Raw genomic sequence first — 14,508 nt, forward strand, 5'->3', positions numbered from 1 at the left:
AGCTAGTGCTTATATATTTTTTTTTAAATAAATAGCACTTACCGAGATTCAGCTGCAGCTTTCCTGCTCTGGTCTCCGGTCCCCGTCCTCTGCGTACCCCACCAATGAAGGAAAAGCCACCTAGCGGTAGCTTTTGTTTACTACAGCTGGCTGGCTTTTCCTTCATTAGTGCCGCAAAAGCAAAAGCCAGCACAGGCGGGCATCCATTTCCCAAAATGGATGCGCCCATGTGCTTGCTTTTGCGAATTTTGAGCTTGTATAGCTCAAAATTTTACAGAGGAAGTTTAAAAAAAAAAAAGTGCTAGTATTTTTTTTTTTTTTAATGTTGCCTATCTATTTTTTAAATACATTTTTTTACTGGACTATCCCTTTAAATATGAGGCAGGTTGTCAGTGCTCCAGCCAATGGTTGTGTTCGGTGGAATCACCCACAAGGATGGAGGAAAGGGGATGGGACGGATGAGTAAGTAAAGTTATACTCACTGTAGTGACTGGAGTGCTCCTAGTCCCCTTTCCTCCATGTGTTCCACCCACCTTCCCCTGCTTGCATGCCAGGGGCTAAAATAGTCACACAGCCAGGTATTAAAGCGTCCGATGTGTTAAAAGGGGACTGAGATGAGGCGCTGCAGGGTGGGGTCTTGGGAGCGTTCACACGGCCGGGACTGTGCCTCTGCACTTTTTTCTATATTTAAATGGGAAGGTCAATTTATCACTGCCAAAGGTTCCGTTACCGTCCCCATGTTGGTGGAAGCCCACAAATATGGAGGAAAGGGGATTAAGAACTATGGGGAATTGATCTTAAAAAAAAAAAAAAAAATTCTCTAGTCACTACATTGAGTAACTTTCATTTTCCAAGCAAGGAGTACAAAGATGCGTTTTAGCTGCGATCACATACTACCATAAGAATGTGAACATTCTTCTAGCGGTCAGATCTTTTGTCTACTCGATTAGTGCAATGTCTTTCACTGTAGCAGTGATGGTGGTAATGCTGCAGGAATTTTGCCCGATCGCCATCTGAGCCAGACTATAGCCACACACTGTTGGCTAGACATACAAGGTAGGAAGGAGGCGAAGGTTGTACAAGCAGTGTTGCATAACCTCTATAAGTGGAGTTTTGGCCTTCCTCTTCCCTGTGATGTTTGTGTATTTACGGATGCTGCTTAAGAATCTGAATGTTCCAAAGCTGGAGAAGGAAAATGTTGCTAACCTACTAATTCTTTAGTGTTGGCATAATCATAGTTTCACGGCGACACATACGCCTTCATTTTCTGTGTCTCTGGAATCTGATAACTTCTCGGGTGGTGCCAGGGCCTGACCTCTCGCTAGTTGTCGGGCAAAAGTCCAGGAGTCGGGTCTATCATCTGCACACTCTGAAACCGTTTTTTTCCTTTATCTGCATTTTTAACAACTGGAACTGTTCCGAGCATTTCACTATTTGCAAGCGCAAAATGCTGCAGAACTGTTCTTAAAGGTAAGTAAGGTTTTTCTTGTTTCTGTATCTTTCATCTTATTGTATTTGGATGTACTTTGTTTTTAATGCAGGAAAAAATTGTATTATAGGATATTCGTATTTTGTTTTACTTAACTGTCGCACGTTTCTAGATTCATACAACAAAAATTAGAACGAGCGACCCCAGCTGAGCGCCAAATGGTATTTAATGAGATTCTACAAGCAGCGTATCAATTAATGACTGATGTGTTCGGAAACTACGTGATTCAGAAGTTCTTTGAGGTACGTATGCAATTTCATTCAACCTCAGTACTCTTATGTCCATCTCATCTCCTTGCATTACTAGCATTTGGGAATCGCACAACCTTAAGCATGGTACGAATAAGTATGTGCTATACCTAAACATGTATGTGTCCCTTCCCTCTGCCATGTGGCCCGCAATTACAGTGCAGCCTTTAAGTACTCAGATGTAGCATCCTCCTATATTTACCTATCATTTGAATGCCTAATTATTCAGGATGTTTTTGCCAGTGATATGGCCTCTCAATGCCTTGCTCTGTTAATGTCAAGTGCGCCTGAAATTAAAGCACAGGAGTTGATCTCATCTGAAACTATGTGCCTCTTTTGGTGACTGCACTCGCGCCTTCACCTGCTCGCATCTTTTCATTCACAGATAGGTGACTGCTTTATCAGGAACTGGATAAAGGCATATGAGGGAGTTTTTTTTCAGCATTTCGATGAAACGTGTCTGTCGAATTAGTCTACCATCATAGCAGAGGTTTGCAGCTACTGTGAAAACGGTGAACACATCAGTTATTTCAAGAGCTTATTTTTTTGCAGGGTGTTTTTATTTTCTTGGCCAAAATGATGGAATGTTGCAAGGGTTGGACAGCTTATTTTATTCAAATGCATATGATGTCTGTGAATCAAGGAAGCGGCAGCGTTTCTACCACTAACCTGAATCTGGTGCCTAGCCTGAGGGATTACAAAAAGAAGCCCACAGTATGAGGTTTTAGAGGAGTATAAACGTCACGTCCTAGATTTCAAAGCGTGTGAGATGTCAACTTAGAAAAAAAGTGCATCTGCCCCAGATTTGCCTGAATTGTATATTCCTAAAGGACAGATCTGTCATAGCTGTCTACTGCCACCCTGTGGCAAATTTCTGCAACTGCAAGTATGACATAATATGAATTCATGAAGCAAGCCTTCAGTTTAGTTCTTGAGGGTCCCATGCTATGCCACTCACAAGACACACACATGATCAAACCACAAACCTCTGTCTTTCAGGTAGATGCATGCATACGGCCATCCGTATTCGCCAACTTGCTCAAGCCAAAAATATGCTAAGCACTTTTCCATGGTTTTCCATAATTCAGGGTCAGCCTCCAGCACCGGTCTCGCCACACATGTTTGGCGCCTAAAGATACTGCCAAAAACCCAGGCCATCCAGACAGGAATGTGGCAAAGACATTTTTAAAAGGAAAACGTTTTCCAAACAAGAGACAGAATTTCCACAGGAATGCACACGAATGCTTCATAGAAGCTTAATCTATGTAGGACAACTTAAGTATTGTCCCTGGGGACTGTTCATTTACTGCCCTCCACAACTTGTTCCGAATGTCCCTCAAACTCACCCCATTGTAAGAAGCTCACTGCTTCTGTCAAATCGGATTGCTTATCTATTGTACGTTCTTTTGTGATCAAAAGAGCATTGTTTCTCCTGTATATACATAAGTAAATATCACTACTGGACTGATTTAAGATTTGTTCATAACCTTGTGTTGAAAGAAAGCATAAGCACACAGACAGGAGATGTCCCATTTCAATAGGCTGTACAGACCTTGTACCTTCTATGTGAGACAAAATTGTAAAGGTGACAAGAGGCAAGTTCAGGAACACCCCGCTGTTCATTTTAGAATACCTCCGTTTTGCCCCACTACACTGGGTCGCAGGCACTAAATGAAAAGTAGAGGTAATTCCTAAAACAGCATTTGCATGACAAACCATAACGTTTAATGGATAACTATATCATGGACTCTGATGGCCCATATCCTCCAACTCCCTTGTCATCTACGGACGATCTGACAAAGTATCATGCTGTCACTAGAGGGGCTGCAAATCGACTAAGGTCAAGAGAAAGATGATCACTGATTTCTTAGTAAAGCATGACAAACCTAGAGCTCTACCACAAACCATCTTCCTCATGAAAAAGGCAAGTTGAAAAAAAAAAAAACCATGCACCACACTACCTTTGTGGGACATGCGGAAAAGAAATCTTGCCCGGCCCAAATGATCAGATAATCAGCTTTCACCCAAGTCTGGATGTCACAGTAGTAAGGAAGAAATGCGGTACACCTGCACTGACATCTGAGGTACAAGTGTACGGGCAGAGTAAATGGTTACATGCATTGAGCAGAAATATCACTTCTACAGCAGCTTATAGGGATTGTAAATGCAGCATCCCTCCTGGCTCGTAATGAAATATCCAAGGGAATATTAAGGCAGTTTTGTACCACCCTCAGTTGAGGATGCTACAAAAACTAACCCTAGAGGGAGGCTACAACACCTGACAAGAAAGGGAAGCCAAACCCCTCTTAAATGTGGGTAGTGTGGCCAGAGCATTGAGGCTTAAGTCTCGGGTAAGGGAGTAGTAGGTCAACACAGGTACAATTCGTCCACATACATAAATGTCAAAAATACGCTACACTGATATATTGTCAAATAGACACTTTAATAAAGCCCCGCACACAACGATCAGTTCAAATAACTAATTTAATAATAATACGCAATTTTAAAAAGATACCAAGTGTATTTAAAAACAGTAATGCCAATACAACAACTTGCCTAAAGTGAATGTCTATATGTGGGGCTTTTTGTCAAGGACAAGTACCCAATGTAAAATAATGGCAGCATGTGAGATTCAGAAAGGGAAAAACATTTTCGTGAGGAAAACTAGATTTATAATCCCTAATGTCTAGCACTATAATGTTAGACCTCATAGGGGCTTATTAAAGTATTACTGCAAAGTTGCCCAGAATAATACATTATGGCCCAAAAAGGTGATGTAATCAAAGTGAACCCCAGCAAAAGCTTCCAAGTCTCCATAAGCATTTAAAAAACCATTACCTTTCCGATACATTTCATGGAAAAAATATAAACATTGTTACCATATAGTGTTTCAATTACATTTACTTTAAAAAATCACGGGAAAGTAGAGAAATGGCCATCGGCAGATAAGCACCCCAGAGTCGCTTTGAGGAGAGTTCCGGTGTCAGTTCACAGTTCCATAGGATATAATAAGAATGTTTAAGGACAATCCATACTGAAAGAGCAAAGTACAGATCTACCCCACTGCTGCAAATGCTGGGACGATCAACCCCGTCACAAGAGACCCTTTTGAGGGGTGCCTGAGGCCAGAACATGGCCTCCAGACGAAGAAGTAGCAGAACAAGAGGACCCCTTAAAGTCTACGGGAAATGTGTTTGAGTCACTTCCCAGGAATCCCTACCACAAACAAGGGGAACATCTATGGGTAGGCATTGTGAATAATCACCCTTCCTAGGACCCCCAAGGTAGATAGTCCTAGTGTTGGATTTGGCAGAAACGGCTCCAATGACCTGAAACAGCATGGAAAGTAAACTGCTCTTCTGCACATGTGTGGATTTTAGGAAACTGTTCCCAGGGCTTTGCACCCTGAACTAGTGAGGATCGCTGTGCCACATTGGGTGAACAAAGGGTATTCCTAGGACATCTACATTTAATCCAGGAGTGAAGGATGCGGTGACGTAGTCTTAAGGAAGAAGACAAACCCAAACAGTGGTTCCCAATAGCAGGGTTTAGTTTGTTTTAGTTTATTTGTATAGCGCAGCCGCACCCTGCGGTAACTGGGCGCTTTATCATTCGGATCAACAGTGGTTACAGAAGGTTGCACATACAATGTGAAGGCAGATGAAACAATTCAACGGATAGTGTGAGGGACCGGGTTAGAAGTTGGTCCTTGACAAGGCAAAAATTAGTTACAGAATACATGCGTCACATCTTTGATACACAGGCAGCATAAGATGCAAATAAGACGGTTGCCATGCTAGGTGTCGACGACAGTCTATTGCTGAGATGTGAGTAGTTCCTTTACCTTGGATCGGAAAGATCAGAATTAAATGTCCGCTCTAATAGTCATCGGTAGTGCATTCCAGGCTTTGGATGCTAGCACAGGAAAGCTAGCTCCCCCTGCTGATTTTAGGTTGAACCTAGGGATGTTGAGTTGGTGTAGGTAAGGAGATCTGCTGGGTCTAGTAGAGTTCTGTCTCGTAAATTTGTCTGATAGCGTGGGGCTGTCGGATAAAGGCATTTGTGTGTGCTGACTAATGCGCCAAGTTTAATTCCGTCACGGATGGGAAGCCATTGATATTCTTTCCTGACAGCGGAGATGTGGGCCTTGCGCGAGAGAATCAGGGCGCATCTAAGGGCGTTATTTTGGAGTATGATATACTGGGTGAACAAAATAAGCAGCAGCAATGCAGAAAACAGTCCCAGGATGGAGACGCCAGCTGGTGGCATGCTCAGACATTCCAAACTGAAGATTTAGCGTAGTGATTAACTCAGCGCTTCTCTGGATTCTGGCTGCAGCCCACAGGCAAGCGTAAAAGGGTGTGAATCTAAGAAATGTTTCTTTGTATCTGTGGTTTACATCCCTTTGAGAAGTTCTTCATAAACTGGCAGAATGAACCGAGACAGGACGATTTACTTTCTTGGGTGGAAAAAATTGTATTCCTTCTGTGTCTTCAGTGTCCTATTTGTAGGCTCGAGTGAGGGCGTCTACTTTGGTATTCTGAAGTCCCGCTTAAAAAGTCACTCTGAAATCGAAACAAGAATATCAATTAATCCCATCTGTTTTCTCTGGTTTACCGCTTTGCCAGCTTTTAAGAATCCCAAATTCCTGTGATCTGTGATGGTGTGGCCAGCTTTTTCTGATGGGTTTCTCCACGTAACCAGAGTCTTCAATTGCCAGTAGTTCCTTATTGAAAATACTGTAGTTCTTCTCTGCAGGATTGCAAGTACAAGATTGGTATGCCAACACAGAGGGTCTATTGCTTTCAAGAAACGTTTGCAGTAACAAGACTCCCATGGCGTGGATGGATGCATCTGCTTCTATCGGATAGGGTAGGTTAGGATGAAGGAGACTCAAAATGGGAGCAGTGGTGAATATTTACTTCAAATGTTGGAAAACTATTTCTGTCGAGGTAGTCCATTCATATATGGTCCATTTTTGAGGCGAAAAGTCAAAGGAAGGAGTACTTGAAAATAGTATGATATGAAGCGCCTGTAAAACTTTCCAAAATGTAGACACCTCTGTAGTTCCCTAACAGAATAAGGGGCGAGCCATTTGAAAATGGCAGATATTTTTGGGGCTCCATTTCCCTTTTCTGTGGTGTAAGGGATATGGAATCTTTTCTTGATTGAACAAACTCTTTGAAGGCTTACCATATAGACTATTGTTCCATAGTCTCTGATGAGCTTTTCTTATATGTTGTACATGATTCTCTTACGACAGAGAATATCAATGTTGTCCTAAAAAATCACAATGAAAACATCCAAGACGTCATTAAAAACCACATTGACGAAGAATTGGATTGCTGCCAGAGCATTGCCAAGCCAAAAAGGCAACAACGACTGTGTCCACACGTTGTAAGGAAAGTGGTCTTCCTTTCTTCCCCTGGAGCAATCCTTACCAAATTATGGGCCCCTTTTAAATCTAGGATGGTGTATAGCCTGCTCTATTAAAAGTTTGGATGAGTGGAAGGCGACATTGATTTTTTGATGGTTATTGGTTTGAGCCTCCTATAGTCCACACAAGGCCAGAGCTCAGTATCCTCCTTCTTGAGGATTAGGAAAATCCATTACTATTGATCTGTCTCTACTGGAATACTATTAAGTATGACATTGATTAAATGTTGGACTACATTGATTTTTGTCTAGAAAATTTAAACTTCGAAGCTATCATAGGAGGCGATTTCAATTCTCTGTGCATTGAGAGGTTTGATGGGATGATCAAATGTCAAAATGATGGGATTATGAGGGCTGGAGCATGTTTCAAAGATTGGGAAATGTTTGTTTGTTGTAAGAAATCATCGCCGAAATATACATGGAAACGTGGGACATGTTCCATGATTGATTTCTTTTGTGTGTCAGCTTCATTAGTATCGATAATCGAACCGGTTAGCATACACAAAATGAAGTATAGTGACCATGCACCCATTCAATTAATTTTAATAATTCCATATGATGATCTTAACACTAATGACCTCCCGCAGGCAGTAGAAATTAATCGCTCACATATTTCACTTAGGTGGAACCCTGTATTATGCCGGCAACTAGCTGACAGGGTCTCATCAGACTTAAATACTAAAGATGAATTTCTTACTCCTGATCTCTACTGCCCACAGTACTTGGACACAATAATTTCCTCTTCGGTTGCCAATGCGTTGTCCTATTTTCTGGCTAAGCAGAAACCCTGCCAGGTGCATTCTAAGCACCCGTTTGATTACGATCTAAAATTGCTAAAACGTAAACAAAAATAGATTTACGAATGCTTCATAAGGAACAGATAAACACTCTACAATTCTCCTACCTTAAAAAAAGAATATTACAAACATATGCAAATAGGGCAAAAGGCATCCACATTTTGAGGCACAACAAACGGATTTGTGCAATTATTAGATCTATTTGTCAGCATAACATAATAGTAGGGCCATCTGGTCTGCAATTAAAAATTGCGATTCCAACAGTGGGGAAGATACTAAAAACATTATGCAAGCTCAAACTTGGAAGGTATTTATTAGTGAAAAGTACCAACTCTCAGCTCAATTTGTTAATATTAATTTTGACTTATCACCAAGTCTACCGGTGAATTCTTTCAAGTGGTATACCCTGGACATCGAATGGGCAATTAACAAGCTAATTCACGAGCAGCTGGTCCGGACTTCATTCCCTCCTGTGTCTACAAGGCTGATCCAGCCTTTTGGGCAAACATTTTGAAAATTAAATTCGATAAATTTTTATGTCATTAACGTTACCCGAGTCCTGGGTGATGTCTATTCTAATCCCAATTTACAAAAAGGGCGATCCAACAAAGCCGGAAAATTATAGGCCGATTTCACCAACCGATGCCGCGGCTAAAGTATTTTCAATTTCATTTTATACGATTTGGAAAAACATATTGCACTACACAAAATATACTCGAAATATCAAACTGGCTTAGAAGGTCTATGAGCACTATGCTAAATGCTAATATTATGGCCCATCTATTAGCAGGGACTAACAACAAAGAACTTAGTCCAATTTACTTGGCTTTAATAGACATGTCTGCAGCGTTTAACACTGTAGTGCGAAATTTGTTATGGTCAAAGATGTCTAACGTAGGTATTCCAGAGAATTTGATCTACTGGATTGCCAAACTCCATGCAAACACCTCTTATAAGATCAGAATTAACCAGAGGGGAGTAGTGATGGACTCTGCAATGTTGTACTTTGCTTTAAAGCAAGGATGCAACCTGGCTGTAACTGTCATGATCTCTGCTTCCAAAAGGTCAGGGTTTTCCCAACTCCCTTGGAAGCAGATCCATAACCCAGGTTCCGAGTGCCAACCAGTCCCAATTGGGACCTTTTGGACCCAGTCCTGGCGCCAGTGGCACCAGGCTCATAAATATGCCCAGTCCCAGCGCTGGAAGCGCCGGGCTCATAATGCTTGGGTGGACTTACCTGCAGCAGACCATGCTGCTTACTTGCCTGCCAGTTGAGCTTCTGATCCTCTTCTGTTTGGAACTACTTTTCCTGTTGGGTGGGGCTGGAGCCACTCCCTAGATTCAGAACACTGGAACTCTTCTGGAAGGCAGGAACTCTTTTCTTACCAGGAACTCTTTTCTTACTTAGGCGTGGCTGTGGAAGGAGACACCTAAGCACTACAGGAGGCTATTTAAACAACACCCGGTGGATGAATCTTGCTTTGCGTTATTCTGCATCCTCTGCAGCAGAACGCTCATCGTGTCTTCTGCATCGGATCCTGGGCCTAAGGAAAAAGGCTTACCATCCTGAATCCAGTCTTCAGCAACACCTATAAAGACAAAGAACAGGTTAGCATTCCGGCATCTGAAAGACAAAGGCTTACCTACTCTTCGTGCGCTCCGGAGGTCTTCACACTGCATTCCGGCATCTGAAAGACAAAAGCTTACCGACTCTTCGCACTCTCCGGAGGCCTTCGGCGCTGCATCCTGCATCTGAAAGACAAAACAAGGTGCGTTTAAAGACATTGGGGAACTTTAATACTCACGTGCCATTACTCCTTTCCACATCAACCCCAGTGGGTATTCCGGCACCCTGCAGCCGCTCCGAACTCGTACCTGCAAAATAAAAGACAGTTATAGCGCATCGTGAAGCAGGCAACAAGCGCTTACTTACGTGCTTCCAGGCGCTTCTATTCATCATACGGACTCCATCTTCAACTCACTTCAGCCCGTCATCCGCCATCGCCGGAACCTGCAAAATGAGAGACATCATTGCTAAAGACTTTAAAGACAATAGAATTACTCGAAACTTACCGTTCGTGCAGTAAACGACGGACAGCAGTCCTCTGAAGTCAAGAGGCCTGCGCTACCGATCCAGTGAAGAAACTGATTACAGCACCCTGCCCCGAGGCAGATGGAGAGCTCCGCATTCACTTACCTAAGGTGAGAGCGTTAACCTTTGGGGGTCTACAGGAGAGCAAAAAGGGAAGAGATAGGGACACCCCCAATAACCCCAGTTCATTAATCCCATATTTTCTGTCTGCAGACATCTTACTCTTGAAGTCAGGCATACAGTGCACAGAGGTCCAGCCCAAAGAGCCAACCGGATGCTACACATCACCTTTGAAGATACGGTAGTCGCCCAGTCAAGACCGGCGCCTCTGCGAGAATCAGGTGAGCGTTACAGAACGCAAAGCCTACCGCAAAACTCTCGCCCAGGCGCTATGGAAACCTCGGATACTGACCACCTAGCCCGGTTACTTTGGGAACTAAGGGCAGAAGTGCATGCAGCTCGTCAGGAAACGAATGCTCTAAGAAGGGAACTAATTATTTCCAAGGAGAGAACAGACGGTCTTGCTAGACAATTGCTACAGTCACAAGCCGGACAAAACCCGTTACCCGCATCAGGGGCAAATCTTCCTTCAACATCCTCTATGAATCCAGTGCAGATCAACCTACCTGGGAATGTACCTCTGGCTCCGCCCGAACGATTTTCTGGTGACCCAAAGAGGTTTGCAGTATTTATCAATCAGTGCCGGTTGCACTTCTTATGCCGGCCAGCAGCCTTTCCAACTGATCAAGCTAAAGTAGCTTTTGTACTTTCGTACCTTAGTGGCAATGCGGCAGACTGGTCGATCCCTCTAGTTAATCAAGATGATCCGGTTCTCCATGATTTTCAAGCCTTTCAGCTTAGTATGGAAAAACTGTTCGCAAGACATTCACAGGGGCAGGCCTTGGACAATGAGCTTCTTTCGTTGCGACAGGGTAATCAAGACCTTTTGGCTTATATTGCATCTTTCAAAAGACTAATAGTGGAAACTCAATGGCCTGAGGACAAAAGGATTACGCTGTTTTACAGAGGTCTACGTGGAGAGCTCAAAGACGTTTTAGCCCAAGTAGTGAATCCCCCACAAGACTGTTCGGATTATATAGACTTGGTCGTTCAAATAGATCATAGACTGCAGAACAGGAAGGCCGACCGTTCCAAGTTTGATGCTCGAGTATTTTCCAAACCGCCAACTGCTTCCAAAGGAGTAGACTCCGGGGAACCCATGCAAATTGGGGGTCTGAAAGGTCCTCTAACACAAAAGGAGCGGGAAAGGAGAAAACAGTTGCAATTATGCCTATATTGCGGAAACTCAGGGCACTTTCTTCGAGACTGTCCGGTGAAACCTGCCAAGAAGGTAGTAGGAGCTGCAGTTACCAAAGTTACAAACTCTGAGCAGGGAAACGACCTCGCCCGACAAGAATAGAGGTCCTCTTGCCGAGCGTGAAAACCAGTTCCGTGACCTCGCATTTCGTGATACCTATGGTCCTCATTAGCCCTGATAATCCGGATCGATTACATGCAATTGAAGCTTACGTCGACAGCGGTGCCATCGGCAATTATGTGGATCATGAAATGGTTTTGAGGATGAATCTAACTCTTTGTCCCAAGGCTGTAAAGGACGTCATTACTACAGTGGATGGTACGGAGATAGCTTCTGGGCCAGTAACGCATACCACTCACGAAGTGACGCTAGTAAGTCAAGATGGACACCATGAGAAGATCGTGTTTGATGTGATCAAGGCCCCTCAGTTTCAGATTATTCTAGGAATACCTTGGTTAGAGAAACACAATCCTCTGATCGATTGGCGAGCAAGAACGGTCCAGTTTCCAGAATGTGTCTCTACTTGTCACCTTCCACCTGGTGTTGCACTGGCAGCAATTTCTTCAGAGACTCCCCAGTTACCTCCCGAATACCTTGAATACCAAGATGTTTTCCGGAAGGATCAGGCTAACACTCTACCTCCTCATAGGTCTTATGACTGCCAGATAGACCTGATACCTGGATCTACTCCTCCTTGTAGTAGAATTTATGCTCTCACCGAGCCTGAGAACCTTCACCTTCGACAATACCTGGATCAATACCTGGCGAATGGGTTTATTCGTCCTTCCAAGTCCCCTGCTTCTTCAGCTTTGTTCTTCGTTCCAAAAAAGGAAGGAGACCTTAGAACTTGTATCGATTATCGCTCCCTAAACCAGATCACCGTTAAGAATAGATATCCGTTACCTTTGATCCCTGAACTCCTGGACCAAGTCAGAAAAGCATGCATATATACAAAGCTGGATTTTAGAGGAGCTTACCACTTGGTACGAGTAAAAGAGGGCGATGAATGGAAGACTGCCTTCCGCACCAAGTATGGGCTATATGAATATCAGGTCATGCCCTTCGGACTTTGCAATTCCCCGGCCGCCTTTCAATATTTTATGAACGATGTCCTCAGAGAGCTCATAGATGTGTGTGTTGTTGTTTACATCGACGACATCCTCGTTTATTCTTCATCGGAATCTGAACATCGGAAACACGTGAAAATGGTCCTCGAAAGATTGCGTCAACACAAGCTTTTCGCTAAATTGGAAAAATGTGTTTTCAACGTGACTGAAGTTGAATTCTTGGGGTTCATATTATCACCTGGCGGAGTACGTATGGATTCAAAGAAGGTCGATGCAGTTCTCAAATGGCCATCACCATCCTCCGTAAAAGGTGTGCAAAGCATGTTAGGCTTCGCTAACTTTTACCGCAGGTTTATCCCCGAATTCTCTCGAATAGTCCAGCCCATCACTGCCTTGTTAAAGAAAAACAAACGTTTTGAATGGTCTACCGAGGCGGAACAAGCTTTCCAGGATTTGAAGACTAAATTTATCTCTGCACCAATCTTAAAACACCCTCGCCCCGAACTCCCCTACATCGTGGAAACTGATGCTTCAAGCCTTGCCATGGGGGCAGTTCTATCACAAAAGGACCCGGTAACCAATCAGTTGCATCCCGTGGCATTTTGGTCCCGCAAATTCTCGCCTCCGGAAATCAATTACACGATTACTGACAAGGAACTTCTGGCTATAAAGTCTGCCTTTAAGGCTTGGCGGCATTATCTGCTGGGGGCCCGACACACCGTTACTGTGATTACGGATCACCGAAACCTGCAATATTTGAAAACCGCAAAAGCCCAATCCTCTAGACAACTCCGTTGGGCATTATTCTTTGCAGAGTTTGACTTCATAATTACCTATCGACCTGGTACAAAGAACGGTAAAGCTGATGCCCTTTCTCGGATGGGAGTGGAAGAACACTTGATCAACCCTAAACCTGTACCAATCATTCCCGAACAAAGAATTCTGGGTGTAATCGCCACAGAATCCATAGAGGAAGTTAAGGATAAAGCCAGGCAACTTGTAACTCCAGCTGACATACAGAATTGGCATCTGCAGGGAAAGGACTTTGCAGTAAAGGACAACTTATTATATTTCCAAGAACGATTATACCTACCCAGCACAGATTTACAGAAAAAAGTAATCTCTTGTTATCACGATTCTTTAATGGAAGGTCATCCCGGTATGGCCAAGACCTCAGAAAAGATCAAGCGCTACTTCTGGTGGCCGTCTTGGAAAAAAGATATCAGAGACTTTATAATGTCCTGTGGAGTATGCGCCCAAAACAAGAGTCAAAAGGAAAGACCAGCAGGCCTCTTACGCCCTATTGACATCCCACCTCGCCCTTGGCATACGCTTTCTATGGACTTCATCACGGATCAACCTCCATGCTCCGGATACAATACGATTCTAGTAATCGTGGACTTATTCTCCAAGATGGCGCATTTCATTCCGCTCAAAGGCTTGCCAACAGCAGCAACTCTGGCCCGAGAATTTCTCGAAAACATCGTCCGACTGCACGGTTTTCCTTCGGTTCTAATTTCGGATCGAGGTAGTCAATTTATTTCTCATTTTTGGCGAAGTTGCTGTCGGTCGGCTCAAATTGATGTGAGACTATCGACCAGTCACCACCCTCAGACCGACGGACAAACCGAGAGGACCAATCAAACTCTGGAACAGTATTTACGCTGCATGCTGCAACAAACTGAAAAAACTTGGAAAGACATCCTTTGGATAGCCGAATATGCCTACAATAACTCTGTCCATTCGGGAACTGGGAAAACCCCGTTTTTTCTTTTGTACGGCAGTCACCCTCGAACCTCGGAGTTGGATCCCCTCCAAGATCTTGAAACACCAGCAGTAGACTACCTGCATTCTACAATCACCCAAGCCTTTAAGGAAGCTGTTTCTCACCTTCAAAGGGCTAAAGAACAATACAAGAAAGGAGCAGATCAACATCGGAAGGAAGCCCCTCAATATCAAGTAGGGGATCAAGTCTGGTTATCCACCAAATATCTACCCCTAAAAGGGCCACGCACATTCAACCCAAGATACCTTGGTCCCTATTCCATCACTACCATAGTA

The 14,508-nt window shown here is 43.6% G+C and overlaps 1 protein-coding gene across 7 annotated transcripts in view; it reads left to right on the forward strand.

Moving 5' to 3' along the window:
* Positions 1–14,508, forward strand: part of PUM2 (pumilio RNA binding family member 2) — a 2,101,998-nt gene that overhangs the window by 1,426,035 nt on the left and 661,455 nt on the right. For all 7 annotated transcript variants that reach the window (XM_069605904.1, XM_069605906.1, XM_069605907.1 and 4 more), the window contains one exon: positions 1,602–1,731. In XM_069605904.1, the coding sequence (XP_069462005.1) occupies positions 1,602–1,731 (130 nt within the window). The remainder of the gene's footprint in view (positions 1–1,601; positions 1,732–14,508) is intronic.

This window comes from Ambystoma mexicanum, chromosome 4p (assembly GCF_040938575.1).
Source record: "Ambystoma mexicanum isolate Mex_15411 chromosome 4p, UKY_AmexF1_1, whole genome shotgun sequence".
NCBI lineage: Eukaryota > Metazoa > Chordata > Amphibia > Caudata > Ambystomatidae > Ambystoma > Ambystoma mexicanum.